The sequence below is a fragment of the Heterocephalus glaber genome, unplaced genomic scaffold (genome assembly GCF_053883595.1).
Source record: "Heterocephalus glaber isolate CG9 unplaced genomic scaffold, H.glaber_assembly_v1.0 deba00000347, whole genome shotgun sequence".
NCBI lineage: Eukaryota > Metazoa > Chordata > Mammalia > Rodentia > Bathyergidae > Heterocephalus > Heterocephalus glaber.
In genome coordinates this window covers 22,553,407-22,565,576 of record NW_028258143.1, presented here as the reverse complement: position 1 = coordinate 22,565,576, position 12,170 = coordinate 22,553,407, and the positions used below count along the sequence as shown (strand labels likewise).

The 12,170-nt window shown below is 48.9% G+C and overlaps 1 protein-coding gene across 3 annotated transcripts in view; it reads left to right on the top strand.

Annotated features, from left to right (window-relative positions):
• Positions 1-12,170, top strand: part of Tfcp2l1 (transcription factor CP2 like 1) — a 56,377-nt gene that overhangs the window by 31,686 nt on the left and 12,521 nt on the right. For all 3 annotated transcript variants that reach the window (XM_004836046.4, XM_004836045.4, XM_087198166.1), the window contains 6 exons: positions 2,799-2,875; positions 3,641-3,746; positions 4,218-4,324; positions 5,489-5,641; positions 8,846-8,956; positions 11,216-11,307. In XM_004836046.4, the coding sequence (XP_004836103.1) occupies positions 2,799-2,875; positions 3,641-3,746; positions 4,218-4,324; positions 5,489-5,641; positions 8,846-8,956; positions 11,216-11,307 (646 nt within the window). The remainder of the gene's footprint in view (positions 1-2,798; positions 2,876-3,640; positions 3,747-4,217; positions 4,325-5,488; positions 5,642-8,845; positions 8,957-11,215; positions 11,308-12,170) is intronic.

Below are 12,170 nucleotides of genomic sequence, written 5' to 3'. Positions count from 1 at the left end.
GGCGTGTGCCACCTCGTGCGGCTGAGAATCTGTATTTTGAATAATCTATACACTGGGATAAAATTTGTGTGTGTGTGACAGAGAGGAGAGAGAGAGAGAGAGAGATTGAGAAAGAGATTGAGGGAGAAATGAAAGTTTGAGTTTCAGATTGAGAGAAAACATGAATAAAGATGAATGCAAAACCCAGGGAAATCCCAGTAAGGTCTGCAGCTCTGTGGAACACGTACTGTCAGTGTTACTCTCCGGATGTTCGTAGTATAGTGTAAGTCTGTAAGATGCGATCACCGAGTCATATCTTCATTCAGGTGAGTCTGTAGTTATTAAAAATGAAAAGGGGGCTGAGGGTGAGAGAGAAGGCGACATTCCAGGTTGAGACTCTGAAAATAACCCATTCCTGCCTCTGTTGCTACCCTTGCACTGTGCAGTGGAGAATTCTCAGTTGTGATTTTTCAAAATCTGGGTTTGGATTCTTGGAGCAGCTCAATTGCTATTGCTCAGTACTGTTATTTTCCAGCACTGGAGATTTGAAGGCTTCTCATCCTCAACAAGTTCTTGCTGTCCTCATGGCTTCCAGTCAAAGGAGTCAATCCTGTGAGGGTTCAGGCTCCTCGCAGGATGCACACTTCTCTCATCCTGCAAAATGTGCTCCTAAATGCCAAGTTATATAAGTTGGTGTCATTTCTGCTTGACAAGTATCAAAAGAAGGAGCAGGTCACCATGAAAGAAATGCTGCATGTTCTGCCCCATGATTACCGTAACAACCTCCCTCTGAACTTTTGGGAACTCTGTGAGTCCATGTATCTGGGCTTTGGCATTAAAATCAGGAAAGTGAATTACTCTGGCAATACATATGAGCTAGTCCTCATTTTGGGTCTTACATGCAGTAGCATACTAGATGGGGATGATGAAAGAATCATTCTCAAAATCAACATCATTGTATTCGTCCTGTCTCTAATTTTCATACAGGGCAACCATATCAGTGAGGAGGACCTAACTCAAAAAGTGAAAAGATGGGACATATTAGCTCAGTTTGAGCATTTTCATTTTGAGGAAGCCTGGAAATTCATCACTGAGGATTTAGTATGGGAAGAGTACCTGATGTACCGGCAGATTCCTAACAGTGATCCTGCTCGCTATGAGTTCCTGTGGGGTCCAAGGGCCCACGCTGAAGCCAGCAAGATGAAACTCCTAGTTCATATGGCCCATCTTAATGGCACAGATCCCAAGTCTTACCGAGAACTATATGAAGAGGCTTTGGAAGCAGAACTAGGTCTAGGTATAGAGCCAGGGTTCCTGAGAAACGGGATATTGCCCAAAGGTGTCAGTGAATGTGTTCTCCCCCGAGAAGAAATGAGGCCCATTTCCAGTCTCTGTGGAGAGCAGGCAGTTTTCTAGGAAGGGAAGGGCCAGGAGAGGGATAAAATAGCACACATAGCATCTTGCTGTCTCTTCTACTTGGTTTACTTGGAAATGGACAGGGGTTTTCTTTATGGTTTTTTGAAGTATCGGTCCTTTTGGGGGAGACTGAAGTAGCTTGCATATTTATTGAATGGTACTGATCTCCTGTGTATTTTTAGTTTTGTGAAGTTGATGTTTGTGTTTTCTGATGGGAATGTGATTCTGTGTGACATTGATCACAAATGGAGAGCCTTTTTCATTCAAACGTAACAGTCTTTCCTGTTTTATCAGACAAACAGAAAAACTATTCAATTTATTTATGATAAAATGGGAGTGGAATAGGAATTTCCTTGAAAATTGTAAGTTTACATCAAGTTAGACGGACCCTAGAAAAAGTGATAAGGATGAAAATCAAATATTGGCTGTTGCTTATTTCTTTTCCCCTGTTGATCTATACTATTAAACATATTTATTGCAAAAAAAAAAATGAAAAGGGGCTGGGATGTGGCTCAGTGGTAGAGCACTTGCTTAGCATAGGTGGGGTCCTGAGTTCAGCCCCCAAAACTGAAAAAAAAAAAAAGAATTTGATTTTCCAAGTATGATCAAATAATTTATTCTTTCACTTGTAAAGCATCCTTTATTAACTGTGATATATGCTAGAGTGTTTCATATTTATATTGGGAAAAGTGGACTTCATTTGATATATATCTATCATCTTTCATCCAGGAAGGTGCTGTGTTCTTTTTATCCAAGTTGTTTTCTGTCATTCCACAAAACATGTGGTTTTCTTCAAGTTCTTTATAGATACTGCTGAGTTTTGTATTGTTTTTATGGATGGATATTTTTTCCATTTGCATTCTTTCACCTGCTTATCTTGGTTGTATATCACTGGATAGAACCCCACACCCTCAAATACATGGAATTCTTTTAACTGGGGAGAATGCTTTTAGTTCTGCCACAAGAGACAATGTTTAACAGGCTTCTTCCTTTAAGCTTGCTGTCAGGAGTGGTGTGGTCAGTTATTTACCCAGTACTGTCAATTTAAGTGTTCTGCATCGAGGTGTGTGGGGGGGTCCCTTGTGAAAACACAGAAGCATGTTCTGTGGTTTTAATGCTAACTTATTTTCTTAGGTTCTATGTCTTTGGCCACTGCCAAGATGAAGAATCCCACAGTGCATTCTTTGGGGTATCTGAGGTCCACCAGGCTGAATGGACAGCCCGGGGATTCTGTCTAGAGAGTGAGCTCAGCTGACAGTAGACTTTTCCTCTCCCCCCCCCCCCCCCCCCGCCGAACCTTGAGGCATGGATGGGTACTGAGAGCACTGAGAAGGCTGCTAGCTGGATGACCCCAAATTTGGAAATACTCAGAAATGGAAATTGTACTGTTAACTTCCCTCCAGGTCAATCATATGAAATCCGACTGCTGGAGAACCGGAAGTTGGGAGACTTTCAAGATCTAAACACAAAATATGTCAAGGTAAGCCTTGTGTGCGGGGGAGCTGCCCACACTTGGAGGTAGGGGGTGTGGGGGTTGGTCGGGGCCTGAGCACTGGGGCTTGCTGGGGTGGGGAGAGGCTTCAGAGGGAGAGGTGGTGCTCTGCTTGGCCTTCATGGTGCACTGAGGCCCTGTTTCTGGTCTCTGGAGTGTCATGTCCCAGTGTGCAGCTGACACAGTGGCAACATCAGGGCCAGATGATGATGATGGCTGGACTGATAGAGCAGGCTCTGGGTCTTTGCCACTTACGGAACCTTTCTGAGCTTTAGTTTGTTCATCTGATGGAGCGTTTATAAAGCACATGTATGTAAAGCATCTTGTAATCCTAGGAAAATGGTAGACATTAAGCCAGGCATGGTGGCACCCATCTGTAATCTCTGCACTGTGGAAAGCTGAGATAAGGGGATCACAAGTTCAGGCTCAGCCTGGGCAACTTAGTCACTTAGTAGACCCTCTTTCTAAATAAAAAATAAAAAGAGCTGGGGTTGTAGTTCAGTGTAAAGGCCCTGGGTTCAATCCCCAGTACTAAAAAATAAAAAGGTAGTCATCATTCTTACCATGGTAAGTATTTTGGGGGTTTTGAGAGTGAGTAGTACATGGATACTGAGAACTGGGAAGGAGCCACCAAGGGGAGAGGCTGGAAATATGGGGAGGGTCTGCCCTGGCTGGAATGGGCAGGTGGCTGGGGTTCCTCCTCGGCTCCCCTTGGCCCCATGCCCAGTTGCCTCCATCACCTGCCTTCCTCAGAGCATCATTCGAGTGGTTTTCCATGACCGCCGTCTTCAGTACACCGAACACCAGCAGCTGGAGGGCTGGCGGTGGAGCCGGCCGGGGGACCGCATCCTAGACATTGGTGAGTCCCAGCCTGAGGCTCTCAGAAATCCCAGTTGTCAGGGAATTCTCAGAAGGCTTTTCAGAGGATGCAGAAGGAAGGGTGAGCATTGCAGAAATAGATGGGCAACGAAAACGGAATTATGGGGACTCGGGCACTAGCCCACAATGCTTTGTTTCCAGCCCTTGGGGCCAGGTGAGTTTGGAATTTAGAAGCTAGAATGATAGGGTACGTATACCTGTTGCATTAGGGGAGATGTCTAACAGGCATCTGCCCACAATATTTCTATAGCAAAACAAAATGGGATGCAGACTCCTAAGAGCTCTGTGGTGATTCAGGTCAGGCTTTCTGGCAGAGAGTTCTCCAAAACTTAGTTTCCAAGGCTTTGAGTACTTCAAATTGTGGTGAAGGAATTTGGACCTGTAATGAGGATCCTTCTAAGCATTTGGGAGAGGCTGACACTTGCACTTTTGTGTGTGTGTATGTGTGCAGATATTCCACTGTCTGTTGGTATCTTGGACCCCAGGGCCAGCCCAACCCAGCTGAATGCAGTTGAGTTCTTATGGGACCCTGCAAAGAGGGCGTCTGCGTTCATTCAGGTGAGTGAGCTGCAGAGCTCTGGGGTTCACAGCTCAAGTTGTCCAAAGGAGCCCATTTGGGTGGTGGTGACAGAGGAAGTGGGAGCCTGCTTAGTCACAGAGCTAATTGGTTAACAGGGTTAGGAAAGGGATGTGGAATGTTCTAGAGCTCTGTTTGGGTTCTGCTTACATAAGGTTTAAAAAAGTCAGTATTTCCTAGCAGAGATAATTGGAAAGTAAACATTTTTCCCATTATAGTTTCTACTGTTGAGTGAGTTATTTCTTTATCCACCCCTGGGATGGGACTCGCTTTGCTGTGTACCACGTGAGGTCATGGGGGACCAGGCTGTGGTCACTTTTGGCTCCATCTGCTCTCTCTTGCTTTCACTGTGCCCTCAGCACACTTTGTCCCCCTGAGTTTTCCCACCTATTTGTAAATCAGATCATGAATATAAAGCTATAGTGCAGTATCTGTTCCCTGGGAATCACTCAAGAAAAAAGATCTCTTTTGAAAACAATATTCTTATTGCACTAAAGAATCATTATTACAGGGGCCGGGGATTTAGCTCAGTGATGCTGCTGCCTGCCTCATAAACACAAGGTCCTGAGTTTGATCCCCGGTACCAGAGAAAGAAAGAAAGGGGGCGGGGGAGGAAGGAAGGAAGGAAGGAAGAAAAAAAGAAAAAGAAAGAAAGAGAATTGTTATTATAATGTTATTATTGTTTTAATAGTATTTATTATATTACTATAACATTGCCACATATGGTAACAAGTATGTATACTGTACGTCAGAAATGTGGAAATGGTTCCGGCATTCTGGTTATGCGTCCAACCTGCTTAGGACATAAGAGAGGGCTCAGGGTTTGGCTGAGGTCCCTGCCCTTAAGTGTGTAGGCTTTGCCTAGGGAGAGGTCCCAGGGTGAGGAGGGAGGGTGGGGTGGTCAGGGACAGTGACCTGGAGCAGTGATAAATTCTCAGCAGCCCGACAATAAAGGGCCAGAGGCAGCAGGGTGTGTCTTGCAGCTGGAGGATAGGGAGGCCACGGACCTGGTGGAGTGGCCTGGATGAGCAGGGAGCTGGTGGCAGGTCCACACAGGAGGCAGCAGGGATGGCGAGCAGCCCTGGGTGAGTCCAGACCTGCCCAGCTGGCCCCTGCTAGACTCCCTGCCCCTCGTCCTCTCCTAGGTGCACTGTATCAGCACGGAGTTCACCCCCAGGAAGCATGGGGGTGAGAAAGGAGTGCCTTTCCGGGTGCAGATTGACACCTTTAAGCAGAACGAGAATGGGGAGTACACGGAGCACCTGCACTCGGCCAGCTGCCAGATCAAGGTGTTCAAGGTAGGATGGCTTCATGACTTCCTGCTTGGGCACATCTTCCTGCAGCAGTGCCGCCAGGGTGACCCTTGCAATTGTGCTTAGCGGCTGAGCCAGGAGCACAGCATCCCTCTAGTTGCAGGGCTTCTGTCTAGACTACCAGTGAGTCAGGGCCACGTGTCCATCCGGGGACAGAAGCCTGCCCACCCCTGCTCATTCCTGCCCTACTCGGGTGTCTTCTCATCTGGGCATCTTGTCTGCAGCACTTGCTCAGCTTTCATCAGAAATATTGGGGTCTTTGGATGTCAGTGCCGAGGACTTTATAAGAGTGACTGATTTGTACATTTTTAGATCCCCTTCCCAGCACTTTACATGTGCTGGCAGGTTCTCACATGTAGATTCCCCAGACTATGAAGTCGTGACTGCCCCTACCACCTGTGTGCTTGGCCTAATGCCAATATTATTCTCTATACTGGCTTTTTCCTAGATAAAGATGACTGGGGGTATAGCTCAGTGGTGAGTGCTTTCCTAGCACCTGGGAGACTGGATTTGATCCCTAGTACCCCCCTCACACACACAAACAAGAGGGGGGGGGAGAGAAAGATAGAGGAATCTCAGAGGAAGAAACACATTTTCTGATTTTTAGAGGTGCTTCCTATCTCTCCCATTCTTGCCTAACCTCCTGCAGTCTCCTGTCCTGTTTTTCATCTCAATCTGGACTGATGATTTCCTGAAGATAGTAGCCGGCAGTCCAGCTCACTGCCCTGTGTGCCCTTGGGAGGGGGAGGGATTCCACATCATTCTCAAGGCATGAGGATGGCCTTGTCCCCTGAAGGCCTGACCTGCATGCTCTGCTTCCAGCAGGTGCCTGCGAGTGAGTAGTCACCTCCCAGGCAGGAACTGCCTTGAGTCCTTAGCCCAGTGCTGGTCCCCTCACCTCCTTCACATTGAGGGTAATTTGGGACCTGCTGACAAAATTCCGTCTGGCGGGGCAGGAGATCAAGAGTGAGTCATTTCAGACAGGGCCTCATAAGTGAGAAATCTGGGTCCGCGTTGATCTTCCTGACCTGGGGATAGATGTGGAAATAAATTCCCACCATAACCCTAGTGGCCCCTGAAGACAGGACTGTGCTGGTCCCCTGTGTAGCATCCTCTGCAGCAACTGGCACCCAGTGAGCCCTTGGAAGGGATTTGGGGACCATGTGCATATATTGGCAGCCTAAGGAGGTGCGATGTTCTCTGCACTTGGGACCCTGCCCTGAGAAGGTCTGCCTCCTGAGGGTGTGGGTGGGGGATTCCTTGGCCCTGGCCAGCTCTGGATGGGGACATGCTGGTCAGTTAGTGATGCTGGCCCAGCAGGGAGGCTGAAGTGGTGTTAGGACCTGTCTTTGTCTTTCTTGCCAGAGGAGGAGAGTAGCTATCTTCAGAAACTACTTAAGGTTAGGTGGCCTGGAAGGGAAGGTCCCCAAGGGAAGCTGGCACCTCTTGCTGCATTTGTTTCTTACTGTTGTGCCAGTTAGTGGCTTAAAATGATGCACACTAATCACTTGAGGCAGGAGTTTGAGACCAGTCTGTGAAACAATGAGATCTTGTCTCAAAACACACACAGAGAAACCCTAAAACTAGGGCTGGGTGCAATGGTGCATCCCTGTAATCCCATCTCTCAGGAGGCTGAGGCAGGAAGATCACAAGTTGGAGCCAAGCCTTGGCTCCCTGGCTCCTTGGCAACTTAGCCCTGTCTCAAAAAAATGAAAAATTAATAAAAAGGCTGGAGATGTAGCACAGTGTTAAGGCCCCAGGTTCAATCCTCAGTATCATGATTGATAGCTAGCTAGCTAGATAACAATGAAAATGAAAATGAAAATGAAAAAGGACCTGGGGCATAGCTCAGTAGTAGAGTACTTGCCTAGCATGTGCGAGACCTTGGATTCCATCCCCAGCACTGCAAGACGAAACAAAACAAAACAAAAACTCAAAACTATGTTCATAGATATCGTCACATCCATAAGGAGCCTGAGGTGGGTCTCGTTTGGCTGACCGGGTCAGTGGGCCAGCATTCCTTGCTGGAGTCTTTAGGGGAGAATCCACTTCCTTTCCCTTTCTGGCTTCCAGAGGCCCCTGTCTATACCATAGCCTGGGGCCCCTCCCTCCATCTTCAAAGCCACCAAGAGAGACCCTTGTCCTTCTCACAGGGAGCCACCTGACCTCTCTGCTCCTTCCCTCCGGCCTTTTAAAGGTCCCTGTTACTGCATAGGGCCCACTAAGATAGTCAGGATTGCCTTCCTGTTTGAATGTCAGTTGATTAGCGTCTTAATTCCACCAGCAGATGGAATTCTCCCTTTGCCACATATGATAACACATTCACACATTCTGGGGATCAGGGTATGTGGACATCTTTGGGGCCACTGCAGCCTCTGGGCCCTCTGTGGGAACTAGCAGTTTTGGTCCGCTGTGAACATTCTGTGGCCAGTGGTCCTAGCCTGGCCTATGGTTCATTGTTGGTGGATCTGTCATTCATGTCTCCTTATGCCCCTGCTTCTGTCCAGGACAGGCATCACCCTGAGGCATGGTAGTGGTTGTGAGGCCCCAACACTCTTTTTAAGTGACTTGGTTTGCTGGGCACCCACTATTGGCAGCCTCTCCTGCTCTCACTTAGTCATGTCAAGGAAGGGACATCAGAGATTAAGCTGGGAGCTTGGCAGGAGTCTCAGAGTTGGGGTGAGGAGGTCTCCTACAGATGGCCAGCATTTCCCAGCCTGCTGGGATAGAACAGACCCAACCAGTGGCCACTTCTTCCACTTCTTTTGCTCTTCATGGGTGGCCCCAGGAACAGGTTGTGATTTGTCCTGTGCCCCCAAAGTTGGTTCCCTTCTGGAAGCAATGGCCATTAGTAGCAATCTTTTTTTTTTTTTCTGGTACCGGGGATTGAACTCGGGTCCTTCCCCTTGCAAGGCAGGCGGTGGAACCACTGAGCTAAATCCCCGGCCCAGTAGCAATCTTTTCCAGGTGCTTCCCCATGAGCAGATGAGTGGCAGGCCCAGTAGCAGGCTCCATGAAGGGCTGCAAGTTTGAACCTGGTCAGGTGAGAGAACAGCTGTCCTGTCCAGGAGATCCTGCTGTGCTTTGGGCTCCTGAAGTGAGGCAGGAAGTGGACAGGCCTGGGGTTTCTTGCCAGCAGCCACTTTGGCTCCTTTTGGACTGATTGGACCCCATGCTTTCTACTTGCAGCCAAAGGGAGCTGACCGGAAACAGAAGACAGACCGGGAAAAGATGGAGAAAAGAACTGCTCAAGAGAAGGAGAAGTACCAGCCATCCTATGAAACCACTATCCTCACAGAGGTGAACTGCAGGCTGGGGACAGGACCTCCAGGGCTCCCTGCCAGGGTCAAGGCTGTCTCTTAGTGTCTTGGAAGGTTGCCTGTCCTTGAAGGCGAGCACCTCGCTGGAGAGCACCCACGCAGCTGTGCACGTTCCCTGGTCTGGGGCGGCCTTCATCATGGCTGGGAAGGTGGTTCAGAAATGGTTTCTTGCTCTCTGTTGCCTTTGAATGCTTTTGGCCTTCCAAAATTAGGGCATGTTTATTACTTTGAATAGGTAAGTTCACATGGTGCAAAATTCAACATAGTGTACAACCCAAAATATCTCAGCCACCACTGCCCCAGCCTCTCTGCTGCTCCCCACAGGGAGCCAGCAGGGCTGGTTTTACACGCATCAGCCTGGCCTTCTCTGTACCTGTGGTGAAGGAGCACGCAGCTCTGCCCCCGGCCAACTGTGTACATAGACACATTCTTCTGCACTGTGCATTGCTTTCATTTAATTGCTTATTTGGACTCTGTTCCCTGCCTGTTCATAAAGAGCTTTCTGGCTCCTTGTCCACTTTTTTACTCTTCCTGAGTGATGGCCAGTTGGTGGATGTGTGGTCGTTCTGGGCTCTGCTATTTCAGACGGTGGTGCAGGGAATTACCAGGCGTGTGCAGGTCTGCACACAGCGAGTCTGTCCACAGGGCTGTCTTCTCAGAGTGGGTCACTGAGTTGGACTGTGTATCTGCTGACTTTCAGGTGGGGGTTGAAACAGGGTCTCGCTATGTAATTCAGGCTGGCCTTGAACTCACCATATAGCCCAAATTGACCTCAAAATTGTGGTGATCTTTCTGCCTCAGCCTCCCAACTTACTGGGATTGCAGGCATGAGACATCACACCTGGTTCTGTTTTTTTTTTGTTTTTTTTTTAATTTTGAGGATGGAACCCAGGGCTGTGTGCATGCCAGGCAAGCACTCTGCCACTGAGCCACACCTCCAGCTCCAGCCCTGGCTTTGTTGTTGTTTGGGTAGTTACTGAAAAGCATTTCCTCTTAACCCTAACACCAAAGGCAGCCTGCTGCAGCCATCCTTATGTCTATGGCTGACTTTGAGGTGTCACAAGCTGTAGCCAGCATGTTCGAACTTACCGGGCTGTTTCTTTCCCGCAACAACTCCTCCTTGGTGTGTTCTGCAGTCAGGCCAACTAACTGGGGTTGGCGTTTCCTTACAGAATAGCTGGGCTTCTCCAGAGGCATGTGTAAGACTTGACCACACTGGCCAGCTGGGGGTCGAGGCTGTGTTAGGGTGAGGCCTGGGCACAGAAGCACCAAAGGCAGGGTGGGTAGCGCTGGCTCTGAAAGTGCCTGCCTATGTGTGCATGCGACTGGCCACAGGCAGAAGAGGATCTGCATTCAGATGGCGTAGAAGCTAATGTGGTCCAGCACATGGCGTCTTATCTGATGGATGCCAAGAGTGGCCAGAAAGCTCGGGTCCAGGAAGAGCCATTCCCACTGCAGGGGCTGCATTGTATGGAGTAGAACTCAGACCCCTTTCTTCCTACACCTGGTCCCTGCCTGTGCTGGTGAGGCTGCCAGAAATGTCCCTTACCTAGTGATACTTTTCTCTTCCTGGCTGAGGCTCAACTTTTTCCTGTTCTCTTGGCTTCCAGCAGAGGACAGGTGCTGGTGGACTTCATGCCCATCCATCTCTGTTCTCCTCACAGGGCAGTATTGGTGCTGGAAGCCCACCAGGCCTCAACCTTGACCTCGGGAGGTGCTATCTCCTTCTATCAGCTCATCAGCTTTCTTCCTCTGGCTGCAGGATTTAGCACCAACGAATTCCAGCCCATGCTCACAACAGTTAAACATTTATGGAGGCCGGGGTTGGGTAGGTGATAGTAAATCTTCAGGAATGCTCCCTGTGGCCCTGTCTGGATTGCCAGCAAAGGAAGAAATGCATAGTTCATCTTCTTGCTTCCCCCAGCAAGCCTGCAGGTCTTTGCTTTCTTATTTCTTTTTCTCTTTGGGGGAAATCCAGGTGGCTTGGTTTTGGGTTTCCACACTGGAATTCCCTGAGGACACAGATCACATCCCATGTGTGTCTGTCTCTGGGAGCTCCCAGCAGGAAGGAGGCTGACATGGAACAGATACCCAGAGTTGTGCTGCCAGAGCACGGTGCACTGATGTTGACAGCTGCGTCCTTGGAAGGGCTGAGTTGATGGGCTGGTGTCTATGCACCCTCTGGCTCTTCCTGGGGATTTCTGCTTGTGAGTCACAGCACTTGTCTTTCCTCCCGCAGTGCTCTCCATGGCCTGATGTGCCTTACCAGGTGAACAGTGCCCCATCCCCAAGCTACAATGGCTCTCCCAACAGCTTCGGCCTTGGCGAAGGGTAGGTCTCACCTTTCTCCCCTTGGCTGGATGGAAGAGTGGGTGGGTTCCTTTCTTGGTTTTCCCTTCTTTCCATTGTTTGGCATCTGTTTAGGTTTCAGCATGGCTAACTGGTGTCACAGTCACAGCTGTGTTTAGCTTTTGCATGGCTTTTTCTGTCTTATACGTCTATAAACATCATCTGGTAGGGTAGTAGTCCACAGCTTTTCTTGTAAAACTAGGGCCTGAGGTGCATTAGGACAGCCTCGTGGCCTGTCCCAGGAGAGGTCTACGTGGCTCAGATGGCTGGGAACCCCTTTCTTGCACCTTATTGGTTCCTATGCACACTCAGTGAGAGGGACATCTCCACGGAAGGATCCTCCCTGCCCCAGGTTTCAGAGTTTATAACACTGCAGCTGACCTCACTGCCACCTGCCTCGCTCTGCAGATGGCCAGGGGCTTGGTCTCAAGGTTGCTGTGACAGGACAGTGCTTAGTCACCAGCAGATTCTGACTGTCACAGGCTGTGTGGCCCAGGGCCCACAACATTACCTCAATGGCTCCCAGGCCTGCTCTAGGAGCAGAAAGGCAGGCAGAAGAATGCCAGGCCAGGTGGTTTAATAGGTGAGCACAGAAGCCAAATGGTTTCTGCCCACCACTGTCTTGAAGCCCAGCTTGGCAGACTTCTTGGAACTTTCTAGATGTTCCTAGATCTTTCTAGATGTTCCCAGAGCTTTCTAATGAAACATCAAGGTTTTCCATGAACTTGATTTTGCCAAGGTGAAGCATCCTCTTGAGAGACAAAGAAAAGGATTACATTTAGGTCAGGTAGGTCTAGTTTTACACATACACCTTATTCAGGGTAACTTCCTTAACCTCCCTGAGC